General features: G+C 41.5%; 1 protein-coding gene across 2 annotated transcripts in view; it reads left to right on the top strand.

Annotated features, from left to right (window-relative positions):
- The window catches only part of efna4 (ephrin A4), a 49,213-nt gene that overhangs the window by 11,135 nt on the left and 14,160 nt on the right, over nt 1–23,918 (top strand). For both annotated transcript variants that reach the window (XM_084726783.1, XM_084726785.1), the window contains exon 2: nt 20,456–20,754. In XM_084726783.1, coding sequence (XP_084582909.1) covers nt 20,456–20,754 — 299 coding nt within the window. The remainder of the gene's footprint in view (nt 1–20,455; nt 20,755–23,918) is intronic.

The following is a 23,918-nucleotide window of genomic DNA, read 5'->3' on the forward strand; positions in this document are numbered from 1 at the left end:
GAGGAGATTTTTCTTCAGATATTTTTATTTTTCACATTATATTTTGAGTTTTTTTGATGATGGAAACACTACAGTTTTTGTCCACAGGGGCTTCCAAAGTCAATACAATATCAAAGTTCTATTTATTAGCTTTAATGAGCATGTTGGCCTGCAGTATGTCATTAGGTGTAGCTAACAACTCAAGGAGCTAAGGCTGTGTATCGGCAGAATCTGACAATTCGATACATATCATGATACAGGAGCTAAGTTCAATATATTGCGATATATTGTGGCACTGTAAGGAAGGTGAAGTATTGCTTCTTTTTAAAATCTAATTTTAGGAAAATGATCATAATACAAAAAACACCGCCATAAACAGAAAATTTTAAGAAGTTTATTTTTTAATGCATTCAGAACAGTGAAGATAGATAAAACACTGCTATCTAGTGGTCGGAGCTTAAACACAAGAGAAAAGCGATATCACGATACAGTGCTTGAGAATCAATACCGTATTACAAAATATAACACTGCGTTACTCAAGTGTATCTGTATTTTCTTACACTCCTACAAGGAACCTGGTAGTTTTAACTGTAGTTTTTTCCACAGCTGTTCCAGTCACAAAATGTCTTGTAAAAACTATAGAGAAGTACTTTTAAGTGATGTGGTTTTAAAGGAAATTTGTAAGGGTGCATGACTTGCCTCTGTAATAATAACACGAGCTGGCATTCTGCCATGGAAAGGCATACTGAAGGACAAAATGTACTTTTCTTTTGAATGAAATCACACAAATTCTATTACAGGCCTCCAGTCACTAGAGAAAGTGGATTGAAAATTCCCTAAATATAAAAGAACATAAAATACACTGCAGGAATTCAGTAAGTTGCCCTGTTTCTCGTCAGTCTTTATTTATTGATTGGTAAGAACTGATGATGTCCTGCTGGTCATTTAAAACCCACCTGTCTTGTGAAGTAGCGCATTGAGTTGCCATGTCATGTACTCGCTGCAGTGAAATGGTGTGCATCCAGAAGCTGTAGAGAAGGAGAGATTAGAGGCTGCCGTCTTCACACCAGAACAAACTTTATGGACTAATAAACCTGTTAGAAAGCACAGCCCCTCTACACTTTATCTAGACACAACAAAAAGACACCCAGATAAAAATACCTGGAGGGGTGTGAACGTGTGTGTGTGTGTGTTTAGGGGGTGTATACTTCTGTGTATGTGCGACCTTTTTTTTTATAAATGATTCTGCTGATCAGAATTACCTCCTCACAGTTGTAAAAGGAGCTTCAAGTAACACTTATTTTCAGCAATATTGTCAGTTCCTAAAAAACCACCTTTGATCCCGTGCTTTGTGATTTCCAGAGGAGATGGATCACATGACAAATGTAGATATTTTGGATCTGCTTTATGATTTTTAGGAGACTTTTCCATGGTGGAACAAAAACTAATATTATTTTGGCATTGCCTCCCAGAAGTATGGCAGCACACCCTACTTTCCAGCCCCCAGTGATGTGAAACACACACATTCCTCTTCTCTGTTTCTTTTTGGGGCTGGCATACACATACCACACACACACACCGGATATGAATACACACACACACACACACACTCCCTCTCTCTGCTTCCCTTTTTTCTCATCAGCCCCCAGAGATTGTAAAAACATTAGACCTGCAGTGGAGGGAGCGAGGGATGGAGAATGCGTTAAGGAGAGGATGGTAGGGAAAGAGTCAACAGATTTCAACTCCCAAAACAGCTCGGGAAGGCCCCCAGGGATGGAGGGATGAGGTGAGAGGGAGAGAGGGAGAGAGGGAAGAAAAGATGTCAGCAGGTATTACTATCACTGTCACAAGCAGGCGTGAGGAGCAAACCCCCCCCCTCCCCTCCCTACCAACACACACACACGCACACACACACACTGTGACGCATGCTCGTATACAGGTGTGTGGTACAAAGACGCACACACACTACCAATAGTACCAGCATCCTGCCACACACTCTCTCTCTCTCTCTCTCTCTCTCACACACACACACACACACACACACACACACACACACACACACACGGCTGCTCGGACTCTGGGGAGAGCCCCAGTAGGAATCACACCCCATTTAGAACTGACACTGCTCTCTCTGGCTTGTCTGTGTATGTGTGTCAGTGTGTGTGTCAGTGTGTGTGTGTGTGTGTGTGTGTGTGTGTGTGTGTGTGTGTGTGTGTGTGTTGACTAAGCATACTGTGTATGGTTGTGCATTTTGTAAAATTACAGCAGAGCGTCTTAACCTGAGTAAAAAAGGACAAAATATGAATGGAATGTGGTTTATTCAAACATGCCTGTGCTGAATTTTTGAGGCTTTACAGTAAGATGATGAGATATGGGTGTGTGTGTGTGTGTGTGTGTGTGTGTGTGTGTGTGTGTGTGTGTGTGTGTGTGTGTTTGAATGTGTTATTTTTGTAGCAATAACTAGTACCACATGATTTTCGGGTGTGCAGTAATGCGCAGCTTGATCCCTGTCTCCTGGTACTCTGACTGCTATTTTTTCTCTCTGTTTCCTTGTTCTTTTTTCTGCCCTTCCCTTTTCTTTTCTCAACATTTTGTTCCAATCAAATCTTTTATTTATGAGTTTGAGGAATGTGGACTTTTTTTTCCCCTTCAGAATTAGTTCTTTGATCAGCTTGCAGTCGTGCAGCAAGATGAGTGTATCTGTTCGCCCTTTACTATTTGTTGCCACTTTTTTATTGCAGTATGGTGCAAAGGCTTGAGGAGTAATGGATTACATGTGAGTTATGTAATCAGCATATAAAAAGGGCAACTGTATTTCATTACAGTTACAAAAAAGGTATAATCAGAATTCAGATGCATTTAGTAAAAATGATGCAGCATGGAAGTTAGCATCGCTCTGGTTCCCTCCACAAAGCACCAATAGGATTTTTCTTCTGAATTTTGAATTATTGCAAACAATAAGTTCATATGGCAAATGACAAGTTTTGTTTAGCAACATAATCTTCAAAAATGAACACCACTTTTATTATTTTGACGCAATCACCCAAGGTAAAAAGCTAATGTTAAGCTAAAAACCAACTACACCCTGGTCACATGACTTGACGTCACCACCAGCAAGTGACTAGTGTTGGATGTGGTGACATTTAATGTCCCCAAAAACCTTAATCTCCTTTTACCACTTGTTAGTGAGCGCCTTATCTACCGTAAAAGCTTCAGAATTAATGAGTGGGGTCTTTACTGACGTACTTTATATTATACAGCTAAATGTTAAGATCTGCTAAGCTCATGTTAACTGCAGACCTCATTTTAGGCATCTAACCAAAAACCCCATTCAAAAAACCCATTGATCAAGAGAACCAGAAGTTCTAATGTGCTTACTCATTTCTGCTTTTTGGGTCTCCTTCCTGTAAAACTTTGTTTTAATATGCATTTTGAAATAGAAAAAGAAAACATACCACTATGCGCATTGCACAAACATTTCAAGACTTCACGAGTCTCACAACACCGCTGTGGTCTCGAGTGAAACCATAGCCAGTCTTACTGTTGCCAGTTCATTGACATGGCCTCCTGTGAAAACACTAGACATTGGACCCTACTACCACTACAACTGAAAAATATTTTAGGATTGTAGGTGGTGATGCTGGTGACAGGATGGTGTGTGGGTAAAAACACAAGCCACAGACAGTAATAAGCCTGTGGCAGTTCACTTGAACTTTAGACTGTGAAGTGTGGATAGCATACTTAAACCTATAATATGCAACATAAAAACATCTAAAAACACTGCACCCGTGTTATATATTTTTGTTGAATTGTATACTCCATAATTTATTTAAGATAACTGTGCATTTCTTGCTAGCTAGCTGCTTGTTGCGTTGGACACATTAGAGAGCAAGGATGGAAGTTGGCAAACATGAATAAAACTTAATTACATTACATGCATTCTGCCTGAGTCATGCCAGATAGATTTTCATCAGGTGGTGCATGTTTTTGTTGCTTTTGTAGGATGTTAAGGTATCTCTACTACACTCACAGGCTGCTGACACATTAGCATGCAGAGCGGGGAGTTAAAAACTGGACATACTGTACAAACGGTAAACCTACCTTTCCCTGAGGGTAATCTGATTACATTGTGTCACTCATTTAACATATTTTACACTTTTTTTTATAATGTAAGCTGTCATTTCTTTAATAAATTGCTCTCTGTCACTGTCCAAAAGTCTGTTTTGTTATATTCATCACCAGTGATCAGATGGTTGTAATTCACAACCACACAGTCTGAGAGCATCCAGAGTAGTGGTGGTATTTTTGTGCTGAATGGAAGAGGGGAAATAGCCTTGTCCCAAATCTCCATAGCTATGGCCTTGTAGCAGGAGAACTCATGAATCTCATTGCTCTCCTATTCAGCTGGAAATGGAGTTCTCGTACGCAGCGCGCTTCTCAAAACACAGGAGCAGACGCTCCGTGTTTATGATTGTGGAATTAATCTGTGTGTTCTCCTTAAGAATACACCCAGTGACAAATGCCTAGTCATGAAAGTCAAAAAAATCCCTTACTCGCTACATTTTTTAACATTTAAGGAGATTCCCTGATGGATTTCCTTTCAGAATGGAAAATTGTTGTGAGCAGTGTTGTTGTTCATCAAAGGTAGTTACTGAATGCCTAAACAAGTGGGACTTTTTTGTGGTGTTTTCTTACTTAGCAGCTGATTTACAGTGGACTCACCCACACTGTACCTCGTGCGTGTTAATCCTGTAATTTTGGGTCATTGTGGTTCATTACTTTAAGTAGCGACCAGTCATCTTTAATCCCAAATTAATCAGTTAATCCCAGTCCAGTGTCAGGCTGTTGTTAGCACTGTGTGAGACCGCCGTCTGCACCTCTCCTCTTGACCCTCGCCACTTCCTTCCTCTCTGCTCCTAGACCCCTTCCTCCTCCCTCTCTCCCTCCCTCCCTCCCTCCTTCGTTCTTATTGTGTCTAAACCCTTCATCAGTGTTGTGGAACTCCACTTGCCTTTCTAAGAAATTCAGGGGCAACCAGCTTTGAGGCAGGGAATGGCATCCACTTATATCAGCCCAAATTTATTACACACGCTGTAAAGCAATAGATAATCTCATGTACTGGAGCTGATTTTGCTGTATTGAGTTTACAAATAACACACGTTTTGTAGCCTTCAAGCTGGAGCCCAACCAATATATTGGCTGACCGATATTATCAGTCTGATACTGGCCTATCAGAGCTATGTCTGTATGTGGGTATCGGCATTTATGTGCAGATAGGATACTTTTTCTTTTTCTTTTTTTTACAGAATGTAATACAGATTGTTTTATTTGTTCGCTTTTGTATGCAGAATCCTGTATTTATTTGGTCTTTTTTTTTTCTAATTCAGGTTTAATATCTTCATTGTTATTTATGGTTATTTATAATCAGGGCTCAACAATAAGGATTGTGTAGTAGTAGTAGTAGTAGCAACTCACTAGCCCAGCTGGGCAAGGCTGAAAAAACCAACAAACTGTTGGGCAAGTAGAATTCTAAACCACTTGCCACCCAGACAAGCAGAGATCAGAAGTAACTAAGTGCAGATAGTTAGTTATTATACTAGGTAGAGTTTTCAAGTATCTGCACTTTACTTCAGTATTTATTTTTGTCAACTTTTTACTTTTACTTCCTACATTTTAACATAAATATCTGTTATATCTGATTATTCTTATGATTATGCATCACCTTCCCAACATCAAGACTGATTTCAACCTAAATGGATAGGACAGTAAAACATAGAACAGACAATTCCTTAGTGCATTCATCAGTGCATATCACGCACAACAGACGTAACAAGACGAAAATGACGTAAAAGATACAACAAGATGAAAAAAATCTAAAAGATGGTACAAGACAAAAACCGATGTGAAAGACGGAACAACAAATACAGTGTAAAAGATGTAACAAGACAAAAACGACAAACGTTGTGATAAGACAAAACTTAGGTAAAAGTTAAAGTAACAAGATGAAAACGATGCAACAAGGCTTTTCATCTTACCAGGGTAATTTTTTTTTTATTTGTGCTTGTATATAAGTAAAGAATGTGTGTACTTTTGCCACTTCTGTGGACAAGTAAAGAAAAATAAAACAAGCAAAATAAAATACATTTAAGCCTGTATTATTATTAAAAAAATAAAAAAAAGTCAAAGTTTCTGTTTAAGTGCCCTGAAATCATTTTGGATGATAGAGTTTATTGACTGTAAAATGTCATCATTGCAAAAAATCAGTTACGTATATATTCTATATTAAATTCTGTATAAAGGATATCAATATATCGGTATCAGCATTGGTCCCAAAAACCCAGTATTGGTCGACTTGAAGCCAAATGGACAGATATTGTTAAAAATTCTCTGATTTCTACTCCCTTTTGAGACACCGTCAGTGCAAGTGTCCTACCTCTGGTGTGAATATGTGTTCATGTGTGTGAGGGCGGGGCGGGGCGGGTGGGGTGGGTGGCTGTGCGTGACTAGAACAGGACAAAGCTGGCTGCCTTGAGGGAGAATAAAGGGGACCGTCCATACCCCCGATGCATGGAGCGATATGAATCTTAACCGATGTGACGGAGAAAGATGGAGAGGGAGAGAGAGGCATGGATCTGCTGCGAGGGGAGGGAGAGGGAAGGGGCCAGTTTAGACTCCTGGGATTCCAAAGCAGTGACCGTGAAAGTGCTTAGATAAACAGAGAGAAAGATGGAGGGGAGGGTGAGGGGGGGCGAAGTGGGTGAAATGGTGGTGGAAGAAGCAATGGAGGGAAGAGGAGGACGAGAAGGTGTAGGCAGCACGCTGATGTGGGGGGGGGGGAGAAACGAGACCTGCAGAAGATGGGGTGGAAGAAAGCAGATGGGAGTGAAACCAAGTATAGGAGTTTTTAAATAAGTTCAGGAGTCAGAAGGACTGAAAGGGGCCAGCTTTCTCTATTTACTCCTTAACTGCTGTGCTTCTCTTTCTCCTCCATCTTCTCCTCGTCTCCTTCCTTCTGTTTAAATAATTCAGGCCTGTTGGTTGTATTAGGCCAGGTTTCCTTGACTTAACTGTTAGTGTGTGAGAGTGTGTTTGACTGACTGACAGATGGCTGCAGCCCTCCAACTGACCACTCCTTTGCTAACAAGTAGAGCCTGATCAATACATATCAGCCAACCGATATCATCAACCCAATATTGGCTTATCACAGTGATATCAGTCTTTATTGATGTCAGTATGAATGCTGTCCAATACGCACTGATATGAAAACTTTTTTTTTACATAACATAATTTTTTTGTGTGTGTGTGTGTGTTTTTTAGGCAGCATTTTAGGTATACTTGATTTGTTTTTCTTAATTTGTGTCAAATATATGAAGCATATATATCAAGAATACACCAATACGATTTTTTTAAACTTACATGGCACACAATGAAAAGAAGCATTGCTGCCATCAATGTTATCACGTGTCTTCAGCTCATCAAAATGAGGAGTTTTAATGAGACAGTGATAAATGGGAGTAGAGACCTATTGCCATGATCAGCAAGAACAACTTCTTTTTATTTTCTTTACAACATGTTAGCGACATATCTTCACCAAAGCTCCTGCCTCATGGCAAATCCAAGGGGACACACTTCCGCAAATATTGATCGCTTTTAAATCACGCTACGATGGTAGAGGTTTCAGTAGTCAGTGACTGTCAGCATTAGGCGATGGACAACATTATCGTCCAATGTATCAATATTAAATTTTTTAACTCTCTAATATCAGTATTGACCAGGAAATATCGGTCAGGCTCTGCTAACAACCACCAAATTATCAGACGCTGAGGGAAAGCAGGAGGGAGTGAACACCTGGGATGAATAGTGTATGCTGCCTGTCCAGCATTGACCTTCACATCACAGAGCGAGAGACAAAACCAGAGTGTGAGAATGGGAAAGAAAGAGTGTCTACGGCATCAGAAGTGTGACCCACTTAGTAAATGATGGATTCTCAAAGCCAAGTCTGATTTATTGGCTGAGTGTGTTTGCTTTGCGAGCGCCCTTTTCACCGTTGTGAGTAGTGTATCTGAGTAAATGTGTGTGTGTGTGTTTTAAGGGGTGTTGCTGGCATGTCCTCCTTAACCCACTTACACAGGTGGGCCCTGCTGAAAGACCTGAGACACAGATAAGTGTAGTTAAGTATAGTTAATATAATAAATGAGGGTGTAGAGAGGACTCTGTAAAAAACCAATAAGAGAATAAAATAATTTTTTTTTAAAGAAATCAAGAAAAAAACTATAAAGTGTTGTTATTAAAAGGTTGTTTTTATTGTGTGATGTGAAAGATTATACTGTTTCGAGGAAAAAAAGCTTTTCTGATGTATCGTAATTACAAACAGTGCTACAAAGCCGGGTTGTGCTTGCTTGAATGCCAATTAGCGGTATTTGCTGTCTGTAAATGAAGTCTGTCAAACAGCACTTTAGTAAAATATCTGACAGCTCCAAAGTGGTCAAATCATCTTTTACCCAACATCGTAACAAAAACAAACCGTTTTTATGATTTGAAGAGGAAACAAAATCTCTGATGCAAATGCAAGATGCACTGAAATAAGGACAGGAGATGACAAACTGAACAATTGGTTATTGGTTATTATTTTGCCTATAGGATGAATTGTTTGGTGTGTAAAATGCCAAAGGTGATGTCTTTAAACAGCTTGTTTACCTGAATATCACCCAATGATATTCAGCATCTAATGATTAGAGCCAGACAGATACAACGCAGATTACATTTTTACATTAATTTAATAGGTTGCAGTTTATATATGTTTGATCCTTTTTGTAAAATTCAGATTGCTTTTGTTTTTGTTTTTTTGTTCTTCATATTTGTTTTAAAAATTTGTTTCAGTTCTCTGACATCTTTTTGGATTTTATATAAACAAGAGTTTCAGCTGATATATCGATACTAATGTCGATTTACTCCCTAATGTCAGCATCAGCCCCAAATATCCTGTAGCAATCAATCTCTATTTTCATTATTTATTATTCTGCCTTTATGATGAATTGTTTTGTGTTTAAAATGTCAGAAAATGGTGAAAAAGCCCAAGGTGACATCTTTAAAATGCCTGTTTTGTCTGAAAAACAACATAATCTCAATGATGTTTGATGTATGTAACTGATGTGACCAGAGAATTTGTCATTTTTGCTTAAAAAGTCATTATTTTTCTGTCAGTTAGTAACTGTTTCAGCTTTAAACCAATAGATATATGATCACTTTTTAAATTGTCCATTAATTTATATAATGTTCATTACACAGCCCTTTTAAATAATCACTTCTGATTGGTCAATTAAGGCATTGTAAGCTCAGTTATTTCTGAATAACAGACCATTGCTATGAAGAACAAACTGTTCAGCTCAGATCATCTGGAAGGGGGATACAATTATTTTTAATTCAATAAAATCATTTTTAACTTAATATTTGTATCAAATTATTATCATATTATTATTTTCTTAGTAAGTACAGCGTGATAAGCAGGATAGGGTACAGTGAACAGGTCATTATTGGGAAATGAACGCTTCAGGGTGATTTAAGACCCCTTCCTGCATCATCCTATTGGGGTTTATTTCCCAATAATGATCCACTCACTGTACATTATCCTTTACTTAGAATAAACAGATTAAAGATCCCCCTTGACCAAACTCCACCTGCCCCAGTGGCACGAATCCACTACGACCAACCTTTGTGTAGTGGGGTTTACTTCAATGTTAACATTAATTTGTCTACACCCTGTCTTCATCTGCTCTGGCACTAAAGCTGAAGAGCCCAAACAGAAAGTTAGTACATAAACATGAGACAAATGATGTTGACACAGTGGATCAGCTCAGCTGCCACTTCGTAGCAATACACTTTGATAGATTTCATAAACAGTTTGAATCATGGCTTTTTGTGTCCACCCATCATAGCTGTCACACTGTCTTCCTCCCCCCTCTGTCCGCTGTGCTGTCAGTGTCTGAGCGGTGAGGCGCTGTAGCTATATTCAGGTTTATGTATCCGAGCCTGGCACCTGTACAGATCAGCCCTGTATTTACTCTGCAGCTCCATTTAGACTGCAGAAACATGGAGAGCACTCATTACTCTGAGGTTTAGGCTGTCCGATAGAGGGATGCAGGGGAAAAAGACGGATGGAGCGGAGGATGAATGGGTGGGGCATTGGCTTGGCTCCAATCCCAGCTCCGGATTGGTTGTTGTCCTGGCAACGGCACGTCTGACCTTATTTACCCCCTCGCACACCCCTCGCTGTACGTGCACCCCACTCTCGCCCATGCCGTACACTTTTCCCCGTCACTCCTCTCTGCGTGGGAGCTGAAACTCCTCTGCTTGTGCCCTTTTTTCCTCGCACTCCTCTTCCGAGTGTGGCCACCTCTACACAGAGCAGGTGAGAGTGTCAAATCGGGCAACACTTTCAGCTACTGCCGTGCTGGTGGGCATAGTGAGGCAACATTTCAGTGTTTTTGGTCAAACGGCGAGAATATAAACGAGTCATAGACTGCAAGACTGCACTCTTGTCCATTTCTATTGTGGACAGTAATTTCATACCTCCAGGAAAAGTCACTGGAAAGCTTATTTTTAGGATCAGGCCGGACCACACATGGAGAGCAGTGCCTATGCATGACAGAGCTCTGCCACAGAGGGGGATGATGGTTTCTGCAGACCTGCAGCCGTATCAAAATGGTTCCGATGGATTGGTTTCCATACTGATGGGTCCTGTGGGTCCGAATCATGCAATTTTCCTCAGCTCTGATGGCCGCAGCCATACATCCTGTTGTGCTGCTGAGTCCCACAGAATGACACACATACACACACGCACAGGGAGGACCTATGCCATAACAGGCAGAAAATAGGGTCTGTCTTAACCTGAGGCTGGAGATCCTTTAGAGCCTGAAGCAGCAGGTGTGTGTGTGTGTTTGTGGGCATATCTGGGTGTTTTATCCGTGTCTGTAAATTGATGGGTAGTGTGCTGGGGCCACGAGAGAGCCTGCTGATCCACACACTTTGAATGGCCTGTGTCTTCTGGTCATTCAGTGGAGCCTGTAGGGTAAGAAATGTGCAACCAATCACTTCATCTACGTTATACACATACAGCCACAGCCATTGTCACCAGCACTTATGCACCAAATTCGTATCGATATGATGCTTTACAAAGTGTGTGTCCACCTGTGCTTATATCCTTCTACCCTTATGAGGACAGAAATTAGGTTTTTCTGACGCAACAGGGCTTCCCCCCAGGAAACTGTTTAGCCACCCGGATCTTGATGCATATTAATATAATGTGTGTACTCAGAACTTGCATTTATAGAAAAAACACAGACTTAAGTAGATGGAAAGTTCATTCACCATACACATTTAAAGATTAGGAGTCATACGTTATGTTCACATCGCAAGTCTTAATGTTAAGATCTGATTTATTATGAAGATTTGATTTTTTTTAGTCCATCTGTTCACATTATTTTTTTAAATGTAGCCAAAATCAGATCCCAGTATGAACTGGTAGCAGCAGGCTTTTGTAAAAATGTAAACCACTGAAGTCAACTTCTACATTAAAACCAATCATTATTCATTTTTACACAAGAGAGAAAAAAAACCACTAACATCTGTTTTCTGTCTTCAGTGGGGAAGGTTACAGTTGGTATTCACTCCTGGGTCAAATGACTGCAGTAGTCACTGGTATTTATCGGCTCCAGCTCCGATCGGCAGTGACATAAACATGACACCTGAGTGGACATGCTAATTTACGTCCCTTTTTGGCTGAGGCAGTAAAGATTTGTTGTCTGTCAGTAACTTCTGACTCTTTTGCTCCTTTTTCATTCATGTGCTGCTTTGCTTGACTTGGTTTAACTCGGTCTGCACTCACTTGAAGGCGTCTATTTACTGTTGATGCATTTGTCTTTAGTTGAGCGTCTGTGAAATGGTTGATAAACATTTTATTTCTTGTAAATTCTTCACAATAAAAGTCCCCCGTTATTTTATTATGTAAAAGTTTTTTAATTGTGAAATGGAAATCATCAGCAGCAGCTTAACATAACTCGTACGCAGCTCAAAGCAAACATGAACCTAAAGCCACAGAGATTCAGTTAGACACCACAAAGCACTGCGTGCTGAACACAGACACTTTTAAAACCCTCCTTCTATCCGCTCTCCCACACACACATGAGTTGAGACTTCCAGCTTTCCAGCTCACATTAGAAAAAAACAAACAGAAACTCATCTACTCTCGGTAAGAAAAGGGTCAATCGCATATTTTGAGCAGGTTTAGCTGAAACAAACAAATGTCCATACTGTGAGCAGATGACAATTATGCAGAGAGAGTATGTATATAAAATTTAAAAAATCAGATTTGGGCCACTTTAGCCATTGAAAAGCAAAGCAAAAGGACTAGTGTAGAGGAGACATACACTTCCCACTGACCTTGAAGGAAACACACACACACACACACACACACACACACACACACACACACACACACTCACACTCACGTAGGCATACCAAACAGGAAAGAGCAGATAAGAGCAACAGCTTGTTCCCCTTAAGTCCCTCTTTCCTCTCTGTGAGGAGTGGTTGATCGCAGTCTTTGGCCACAGTTTGATGACACTGAGAATCTAGTCTTGAGGGTGTGAGGGTGGAGGGGGGTGGTAAAGGGATTTTTCAGCCAGCTGGACCGGCGGGGTGGTGGGGGGGCCCAGATGGTCAGAGGTGGGGGGTGAAGTCCTTGTTTGTGCGCGTTGAGGGGAGTAAGCACCAGGTTAGACACAACACTGGTGTTTGGGCTCTGGACACAGCATGGCTTTGTGTGGGTGTGGAGGGGGGGCACAACTAAAAGAGGAGGAGTGAGTGGGGGTTGTCCTGATTCTGTTCCGTTTTATATCCATGCAGAGAAAGATGGAATAGGGGAGAGGAAATGGGAAACAAAAAGGTTTGAGCCATGCAAATTCTTGGAAATGGTGCAGGTGAAGTTTCCTCTTATTCTCTGACTCATGGCTGCAGCACTTCAGCTGTATGATTCCTTTTCTTTCTTCCTGTGAAGACAGGGTAGCCTGTGGAGCACAGGGTCACTGAAGCTTCGGAGACCTCAAGGAAGGAATCTCTCTATAGTTCTGCCATGTTCCCTCTTTCCTCCTGGACTGTCTTTGGGCTCTTTGTTATATCAGAAACTTCTCCCCTGCTTTCCATCAATTATTCCCCCACACTACAGTGCTGTTTTTCCCATGAAAGACTTCCAAAGTCTTTTATTCACCTGCCCAACATCACAGTTCTTTTTTTTTTTTCTTTTTTGAGTGTTCAGGTGTGCTCACATATGAGAAATTTCCATTTTGCTTGCCTTAAGTTTTCTACAGTCCCTCTAGTCAAGAAATGTTTTCACTAAATCTTTGATTTTATCCTACATTCATGTGGTGTTGTAATAATCAGGAATGAGGAATATTCACATTAACACTCCCTCTAGTTGTAACAACAACTCAGAAAGTAGTCCAAAATGATGATACATGACTTATTGAGTTGTTGACATCATCTGCGCAGAAACCAAAGTAAATATTTGGTTGGTAAGTTTTTATTAACACGTGTTGCATGTCATTTTTTTGCTCACATGTAATTTATGAAATGGAATTTGGCTGTACCTGTTAGTTGCTGTGCATATAGAACCACCTAAATTAGTAGCGCTCACCTAGATTAGTTAGAAAATTGATTGATTAGCAGCATTAACTGGATAGCAACAAGAACATCCACCGTGATGCTAGTCTCAACTAACCCATCATCCAGATGCTTTAACAAGTACAACAACCCTACTCTACCCTTTGTAGCATCCATGTTGTTTCCAGAAAGCTGACCAGCAGAAATTATTAGTATGTCCACAAAACAGGTGGGGCGGTAAGGCTGTTGATGTAGTGCAGGGGGCTAGCTGGCAAGCTACTGTTGCTAATGAAGTACATAGTGACATGCTAACCACTATAACTAGGCTAGCAGGCTTGCCAGGTAACTCTGTTGCTAATGGACAAAAAGTTAAAAAGAGGCACGTCCGTTCCCGAGAACACAGTGCTGAGAACGCAATAAGCATGGTGTGTGTACATTGGTGCACTGTTTGCGCCTCTGAAATGGCCGCAGGTTGGGTAGGTTTAGGCTAAAAAACTGCACACTTAGGTTTAGTTTGAGTAGGCTTAGCCACAAAACCGCTTGATTGGGTTTTGGTAAGTTTAGACAACCAAAATACTTGGTTAGGTTTAGGAAAAGTATGATAAAAATAGGACACGCACATCCCCGAGGCCCACTGGGTTGGGTGCTGGATCACAGAAGTATCAAAGGCATGAAAAGGAGAAAAGCGATCCGCATACCAAAAGAGCTCCCGTATACAATTTTTTATTTAGCATGACGTTTCAAGCTAGAACGCTCTTCCTCAGACTGCTAATCATTAGAGCAGAATCGCCATCTTAAATATCCATAATGCAAGGATTACACCATGTGGTACATTTCCAATAGCAAGAATACAATTCTGCCATTTGACAAGAATACTAAGTGATATATGCGATCATGTATAGAAGAAAATATATATAATATGTAGACAAATATATAATATGTAGAAACATGCGTTAAAAAAATGTGTATATCTATGTATCTCTCTCTCTCTATATATATAGATGTGTTTTTCTACATATATTTTTTAACATGTATCTACATATTATATATTTGTCTACATATTATATATATTTTCTTCTATACATGATCGCATATATCACTTAGTATTCTTGCATCCTTGCATTATGGGTATTTAAAATGGCGACTCTGTTCTAATGATTAGCAGTCTGAGGAAGAACGTTCTAGCCCAAAACGTCACGCTAAATAAAAAATTGTATATGGGAGCTCTTTTGGTGTGCGGATCGCTTTTCTCCTTTTCATAGGTTTAGGAAAAGACCATGATTTTGGTTAAAATAAGCAATAAGCATACGACACACATAGTATAAAGATAAACAAAGTCCATGAAAGAAGGATGATAAGGTGGACGCATGGATGAACACATCTTTCATGTAGGAGGCTGGGTTTGTTTCCCATTTTCAAGTTATTTTTACGAAAAACATGATTTCTTTCTCCCCTTAAAGGTTAGCAAAACAGTTTGTAGTTGGTCAGCAGAACAAATGTTTGCCCTGCAACAGATTTACTTCAACTTTGCAAGCAAATCGACTGATGTACAGCTATTCAATTTCAATGAATTAATTTCAGTGTGAAAGTTGACTATTCAAAATGCTGGTGTGACTTGACTATTACGACAAGTTGCATTAGCCAAACACTACTGTGACACCCAGAATACCGAGACAACCAGTATGTCTAGTAATGTCAAAGTTGATACTAATGACTCATCCGACATCTACTCAACTGTCATCGTGCGAGAAACCCCACCCATCTGGTACACCAAAAACACCCTAAAATAAATAATACCATTCCACAAAGTCATCCTGTCAGAGAGCACCACAGATCCTCAAGTATCACCAGAAGTGTTCTTGCAGCACCCACCCTGGAGGCTAAAGCTGTGTCATGCTATGCCCAGCCAAAGCACAGTGACCACAGCTTGCTGTGCCCAGCCAACATAGTGACCACAGTTAGCGATCGCCCCGCTGTGATCGACCACGGAAGAACTGAGGCTCCACAAAGCCTTTCGGCCTCCCATCATCACTACAAGGAGCCAACAGACTTTTACTGCAGGCTGGGTCGCATACCATCACAAGCATGAAAGTGTTTATTAAAACTACAGTGTATATACATTTTTTTTAAGTCATTAGGGAGCACAGCGCAGTGTACGCATGATATTAGCATTTTCATTGTAGTAGAGTATTTTTATCCTCCATGTTTATGTGCAGTACTTGCGTTAAGTACCTAAGTGTATTCAGTATGCATAGTATGCAGCTGCTGTGCGTGATCGAGTATCTGTTCTGTATTCCTGAAGCCGTGTTGTGGGATTGTTGCTCCTTTAATTATTCTCTCATATTAAAGGATCAAAGGTCTCTGCCACAGTCAACCCCCTGCATTTCATTATAACTGCACACACACACTCATACACACACACTCATTCACTATATATATGCTTCTGTGCAACATGGACACACATCGGGAGGGACATGGGTTATGTTCAATTTTTAAAATTTTGAAAGTGATTTCCTGTAATAATAGTAAAAAAGATAAATGTTAGCCTTTTCAAGTTTTTCCACTGGAGAGCGCAGCATGTTATTTTTGATTTGGCTCCTCGGTGAGATTTTTCTTTATCAACCAAGAGCTTGCACCAGTCCTCAGAAGGGTGTCACTGATCACCCTCTGGCATGGGGGATAGAGCATGTTTTATTCTCCTGAAGTACTTTCATGTTTCTGGCATGTGTGAACATGTGTTTGTGTGTGTATGTAAATGGGCATGTGTTTGTGCGTGTGTGCTGTGTCTTTGCCCTCTCCCCTCTGCTTCAGCACGGGACCGAGCCAATCCTTGCCTCCGCTTCCAGAGGACTCTCGCACTGATAGGCTGCTCCAGCACTCTGTTCTTTGACACCCACAGCTCCTCTGTGCTCCCATGATGCCCCTGTGCTGTCACCACTCTGCTGCATGGTGGCTGGCAGGAGGGGTGGATGCGGAGTGTAATTAGGGCGTACCCAAGCCTACCAGGGCCAGAGAGAGGGGAAAGGGAGGAAGGAAGGGAAGAGGGCTGACAGTTTGACATCAGTAGAGCACACCGTCTCTGTAATTGCTGGCGTACATATGGCCGAGGTTGGAGGATTGCGGGAGGAAGAGGGGGGAGGAGGCAGGGGTAATGTAGGATAGTGAGGAGTCAGAAATAGGAGGTCGAGCAGGAGGAGCTACACCCTCTGAAGCAATAGATTGGGGATGAGTGCGTGTCATCCAAAGTGGGAAAAGACAAGGGACGAGATCGAGGGGAGGAAAAGGGTGAGAAGGAATGCAAACTGGGAGGTGGAAGAGGGGGGTGAACGGGACCTAAGTAGTGCAGAGGAAGCCTGAGTTGAATGACATGTATAGCAGGGGGTGCAGCATGTTGACACAGCACACGTCTATTATTACATACACATGCACACATGTGCACACACACACGCACACACACACTTCCACAGGTGGTGCACCTAAGTAAACATGTCTCAGCCTCAGAGAAGCTTCAGAAAACACCACAGGTAGTACAAAGAGTAAACGGGCTGCTGGGTGTGTGTATAAGTATGATAGGGCTGGGTATCATTCAGAAATTTTGAAGGATACTTGTTTAGGTACCAATTCTATAAAATACATTTTAACAATTTAAAAAAAATAAAAAATATATAATGCAATATGATACAAATCTTGAGTTTTATTTTTTAAAATTGACATCCTGATCTTTCAGTCCATTTTCATTCCCAGCTTGTCAGATGCCAACATTTTGTCTCTCATACAGAAGCCTGCAGTAACCCATTACTGGCTGAAAGACACGCATTGGGCCTTCAAATGATGTTGGTGTAAACTCATTTGCAGCTGTATGAGAAGCACCAGGCTTTTGACATAGTATTAAGAATAAGAAGTCTCCAGATGTAGGCACAGGGATGTTTTGATATTTCATTCCTAGTTTATACCATTTTTAACTGAATTTACAGAGCAATTACTATTTTGTAATACATACTGTTACTGCGACATGCATTTGGCAATATCACCCACCCTTACTTGATAGTGCCATAAAAGTACTGAAGACGGGTACGCAGCCCTAGTGTGTGAGCATGTGTGACAGCATGTGTGTGGGTGCGTATGAGCGTGCTCACACTGGCTTATGTGCTTTTGTGTTCTCTTAACCAGACAATTGAGTGCCTTTGTTCGGCTGTAATTAGTGCACACAGGTAATAGAGCTATCGGACATGGCCACACACACACACTTGCAGGAGGCATATTGATCAGGGGAGTGTGTGTGTCCTGTGTGAGGCATCCTGATCGATGGTGTCCTGTCCCGTTGATAGATCGCCAATTCTGTGCGCTAGCTATTGAGCAGGAAGCAGCTTTGGTGAGACCAGCCTCCAGGGTCTCACCTGCATCCCCACGACACACACACACACACACACACACACACACAGACTCTCCTGCTTTTCTGCTCCATTATCTCACTCAGAAATATACACCACTGCGTACCACATTCTGGTTCAAAGTTAGCAGAAAATGTGGATTTCTATTCTCTCGTCATTTCTCCTCTCATTGCTCCATCCATCTTTGATAACCTCTGCAGATTTGCTGGACCATCACAGTCTCCTGCTTCCTGTCATGTCTATCTGTTTCATTTCACTTCTGTCTCCTCCTCCTCCTCCTCTCATTCTTCCTCTCATTTATTCTTCTGGTCTCTTCTCTGTCTGCCTACTTAACTTGAGACTACTCCGCCGTCTACTCCGCCGTCCACTGCCGTCCTCCCCTCCCCATTCCACGTTCTTTTTTTTTCCCCCTCCCATGTTCCCCTTCACTGACTCCCAGCACTCCCTTCCTCTCTCCTCCGCTCTGTCACCCCTCTATAAAGACTCCCACTGATGGACCTCAACCTTCTGCCCAAGCCACATTCTGCCCCTCATTCTTTTCTCCCGCACTCCATGCGAAGAGGAGACCAATTAAAGTCCGTCTCCTCTCTTTCTTCCACTCCGTTGTTCTCCTCTCTGTGTGTCTGCACTCAGACTCTCTGGGGTCGCTAATTAAAACACTTTACTTTCTTTTCTCTTTACTCCACTTCTTTCCCCATCACCTGTTCATCCAACTTTCCTCTTCTTATGGCTTTCTTATTCATTTCTTTTTTGTTCCACCTCTCTGCTTTAACCTGTCTCAACAGCTTTCTTTTCATCGCTCTCCTTCTGTCTTCATCTGGGCCCCGTCTCATGTCACTCCATCACTCACATTGCTTCCCTCCATTTGTCACACATTTCTCTCCTCATTTATTGTCTCCCGCTTTGTCTTTTCATGCTGTTATGATTCTTACAAAGTCTTGTGATTTCTTCCTGTTAAATTTACTTCTCTACATCTCTGTCCTACATCTTCTTCCCTCAGTTTCTCATTCTCCATATTAGCTTGTACACGGGTGGCTCTTTATACTGTAGCTGACAGGAAGTCAGAATCTGCAGTCTAAAGGAGCATGCATTATGCAGCTCTTCTGTTCTAATGATGCTGTCTTGTCCACAGTTGTTGTTGTGCCTAAAGCCAGTCAACCTTGACTGAAGACGTGGTTGTGCATGCACATGCACGTCCGCATAAGTTTGTACACGCCTGTGGACTATATATCTGCTCTGTGTAGAGGGAGAATGGAAAGCAGATCGACTCGTGTATTTTACACTGAACTAAGGCTGAGCGATATTCATCACGATAAAATGTTTAATCTCAGCAAGTATCAAAAACTGAAGATTTTTAATGTCCTGTTTTTGATAAAGACAAAGAGAAAAGAGGGTTAAGTTACACAAGACTGTTGCTGAGTACCTCTCCAGGTAGACTGCCTGTTGATTGTTGCTTGAGATGTAGCAAATGTAGGTTGTGACTGACTGTATGTTGCATATTCCAAAGCTTGGAAGTGGCTAATGTGGCAAGATAAATTTGTTGTCTTTCCGCTCCACAGTTTAGACACAACGGTGTTCAGATATCAGTCATACTTAAAAAAACAAATGCCATACTGCTGAGCTGATCCGTCCTTCTTTATTTCCTCATTGCCTGCACTCGTTTTGCCACATGTCGATGGCAAGTATGAACAAACTGGGCAACAGTTTTGAAGCCTCAAGTTTGGCATTATGGGAGTGGCCATCTTGTTTTTTGGCTATCAGAGCATGTGCAGTACCGGCAAGAGCTTGGAGCTGGTTGGTGATCCATTCAGCAGAATGGACGAATAATGGCGGCCAGATCCGTAAGCTTTGTCCACTATGTTATACAACCAAACACCTGTTAAATGATTGGGTGCTTGTGTATCACTTGTAGCACACACTGTTTCTCTGCTGGGTCGTATTCGTTACGAGCTGTCATGGCAGTTCGCATTTAATGTATTTAAGTGAAACTACTGAACATTCGATCAAACAATTTTTTACTGCTATCATCAAGTGTCTATAGCAGGTACATGTTTTATCTCCCCCTAAACTGGTCTTAATCAGCACTGACGAATTGTCTACCATATTTGTTGCTCAACACAGATCCTTTTCTGTTATGGAAATAAAATGGAGTTGTATCATAGTGATATATGAAATCTTCAAACACTCTTTAAGACCTGTACAACTTTGTTTTATCACCATGTGTAATCGTTATGTGTAATATTGATGAACTATCCATCTGCTGTAACTATCCACATTCCTTCAGGCACAAAGGAATTATGGACTACCTGTCATCTCTCTCTTCTCTGTCTGTCTGTGCTTAATCACCACCTCTCTTTCCCCTTCAGTCATGTATTACTCTGTGTAATCATTACGTGAAATATTCATGCCGTTGTCGTTTTTCCTTGCAGGTTAACAGCGGGAGATCTGTCCATTCAGGTGACTCTGAATGACTACCTGGACATTTACTGCCCACACTACCCAGATAAGGGGACCCTGGGCCCCGGGCAGCCAGAGACGCTGGCCCTCTACCTGGTGGGGGAGGCGTCTTTCCAGGGCTGTGTGGAGACCAGAAAGGCCATCAAGAGGTGGGAGTGTAACACCCCCTATGCTCCCTTTGGACCGGTGCGCTTCTCTGAAAAGATCCAAAGGTTTACTCCCTTCTCTCTGGGGTTTGAGTTCCTGCCAGGGCGACACTACTACTACAGCTGTGAGTAGAAGCTTGTGTGTGTTTCTCTGTGTGGGGGAAGTTGCATCATGTATCCAGGTTGTCAGAGATTCAAGTGCGTCTCAAGTAGGGCAGCATATCAATGAAATTGTTTGATTCCGAAGCAATACCTGAATACTTATGAATTTATCTTCTTTATAAGTCGAGATTAAATGGGAAAAATGCCTTTTTAACCCTTTTTGATCACATCCCCAGTCATTTTGTACACCTTTTTAAACATTATGTGCCTCAAGAAGTGTTGACGGTGGGGTGACCATGGCATGCTGTTACAAGCAATTGGTCTGAATCCTGGATCCTCTCCTGTTTGTCCCAAAAATAGTAATAGATAATATGAACATGTGAATCTGTGAAAATATTATTATCAGATCACTTCTATAGACTATTTCTACTAACACAAAGTTGTTGCAGTGTAATTGTTGCAACATGTGACACTGTAATAACATATCAAGTGAAACTCCAGAGTATCGTCACCAGTACATTAAACTGCCCCAAGGTTTCCACCACTTCTTGGAGATGTTGTCATAACATCACTTTATATCACAGGGATGTTGTATGCAATGTTCCTACTAAGACAGGGTCGTTGCTGGAATATAGCTGCAATGTAACCTTTTAGCTGTAATGTTGCAGCAACATCATGATATAAAATACAGGAAACATCATACATGGGACATTTAACAGACATTTCAAAAATGCCAGAGGATACCTTTTACATTTTAACATTTCAGCACCGTAACAACAGTGTAACTAATGGTAATGCTGTAACTGTAATATTGCAGTAACATCATCATGATGTTACAAATGAAATGTCACAGTCACAACATTGCAGGGACATTTTGTGTTTATAGGGATAATTCCGATATTTAGTTATGTTTTATATTGGCCTACAGACAATCTTAGTTGCTTAAAAGACATTTAAAATGACTGTAACACACCAGTCACCTGTGCGTAATGGTTCATGTGTCTTGTAATCGCAGCCAGTCACAGCGTCCTCAGAATCTGCAGCTCATCTTCATAAAATTAATTGAAAATTAGTTATAGATCAGTTAGAGTCTGATGTTACTCTAAATTATTTGATTTGTTCTGTGCATTTTAATCCACCTGACATTACACCCCCACCCCCAAATCCCCTGTCCCGAATTTCACCCATTCTCATCCAGTCACTCTAATTAACAGACAAGAGCTGGGAATTGAACATCACTAAATGGCTAAAAAGTGTGTTTTTAATATGCAAAGTGCATTATCTCTATTTTGGAGAAGCAATGAATATTCGCTTCGGGCTCTATGCACTGGAAGCCAAGTAAAACAGCCCGAAAGGAGAAAAAGATGTAAATATTTGATGTTTCAGTTCATCAGACTGTGCAAAGACACCTGTGTTGGAGGAAGTGGGGTGACCAGGCAGGCAGCCCTACATTTTTAAGGGATAAAGAGGTTGAGAGCAGCTTGAGCCAATGTGTTTTTTATGAGGCTTTGAGTGTTGGCAAACTGCAGCTTATAGCATTAATGTTTTCCATAAATTCAGGCTGACTGACATTAATTTGATGTTTTCTTAAACCTGTAGGCTGTTACACAATTACAGCAAAGGTTTCTTCTTTGCCCATTACACTCTCCTGCGCTCCTCTCCCCTCACTCATTTATTTCAAACCACTGGAGGGAAAAAAGGGAGGGAGGGAAGCAGAAGATGGCTTAGTGGCTGTAAAAATCGGTTGACTTTTTTTTTTTTTTTCTCACTTTTTACAACTTGTGGTGTCAGTCCAACCAAGAGGGGGAGGACATGAAACAAGGCAGAGAATGAAAGAGTCAAGTGAAAGCATCGTATGGACGGGTGACAACAAAGAGACAGAGGGACCGCAAAGTGTAGGAGGAAGAAATGGAGATCAATACGGGACGACAGTGAGGGGAGGGGGAAAAAAGGCAGGCAGAGAAGCAGACGGAGGTAGAGAAGCGTGGAGGAGTGACAGAGGGAGAGAAAGAGCAAAAGATGGACACAGTCTGACAGTACAGGACAGGGAGGGGAGTGGGGTTGGGGGGGGGGGGGGAGAAAGAGAGGAATCCACACCGGAGAAAGAAAGGGGAGAGCAACAAAAGGGATGGATGAGACGGAGGGAGAGAAAGAATCTTTACATAAATTACTGTTGCGGTCCGAGGGACAATGGAGCATTGTGAGGGCATGAGAGAGTGCTTCCACACACACACACACTAACACACACATGTATATATGTACACACACACACACTGAGCTATTGTGGTTGCTCAGAGAAAAGCAACAATGGGTGTACCCCCCCTTGGCCGGGCCACATCGGGCTCAGACCGATTGTGTGTGTTTTGTCCACATCAAAGATAAGGCGTAAAGTTGGTCCAAATGTCTGGCTCTGGGGTTTCTGCGCTGAATGGGCCCGCAGCACTGGAGACACTATAATGGCATTAGCCCGGGAGAACAGAACAATAGTATTAGAAACACTAATGGCATTAGTTGGCTCAGTCTGAGCTGGGCTCAGCTCCTCTCTACTCCCATAGACTATGACACTGACATCCCACTGTCTCAGGGTTTCTGTCTCTGGGTCTCTGGGTCACTCTCTCTGGGTCTCTGTCTCTCTGGGTCTGTTGGCCAGCGGCCACTGGTTCTCCACATCTGGATCCCCACAAACAGGAAACACCTTGACATCCTCTGATAGTCAGCTGCTCCTAACACTGAACCATTTGAGGCGACAGTAACATTGGCCTATAGAGCTCAATGCCCTGTGACTTTAAAGCATAATATGTAACATTTATGCATTTAAATGTATAAAAATGATCAGATCTATGTTATATATGTTTTTGAGTTGTGTACTTACATTTTCCCAATTGTTACCAGCGATGGTAAAGCCCAGAGAAATTAGTAATTTATTCAAGATAAAGTGTGAGTTTCTTGTTAGCCTGTAGCTGCTGGGAAAACACTGGATACATTTTCATCGGGGCTACATGATTTATCAGAAAAGAATCACAATCTTAATTCATACATCTATGTGATCTTATTTCTAAAAGACGCCAATTCACTCGCTCCTGTTTTGCAATGGATTCACATCACACTGCATTCAACTGTTCATTAATTGTTTCAGCACAAACCCAGTTGCTATATCAATCACACGTACACAATGCAAAACACGTCA

The sequence above is a fragment of the Lutjanus erythropterus genome, chromosome 9 (assembly GCF_056507025.1).
Source record: "Lutjanus erythropterus isolate fLutEry1 chromosome 9, fLutEry1.hap2, whole genome shotgun sequence".
Classification (NCBI taxonomy): domain Eukaryota; kingdom Metazoa; phylum Chordata; class Actinopteri; order Lutjaniformes; family Lutjanidae; genus Lutjanus; species Lutjanus erythropterus.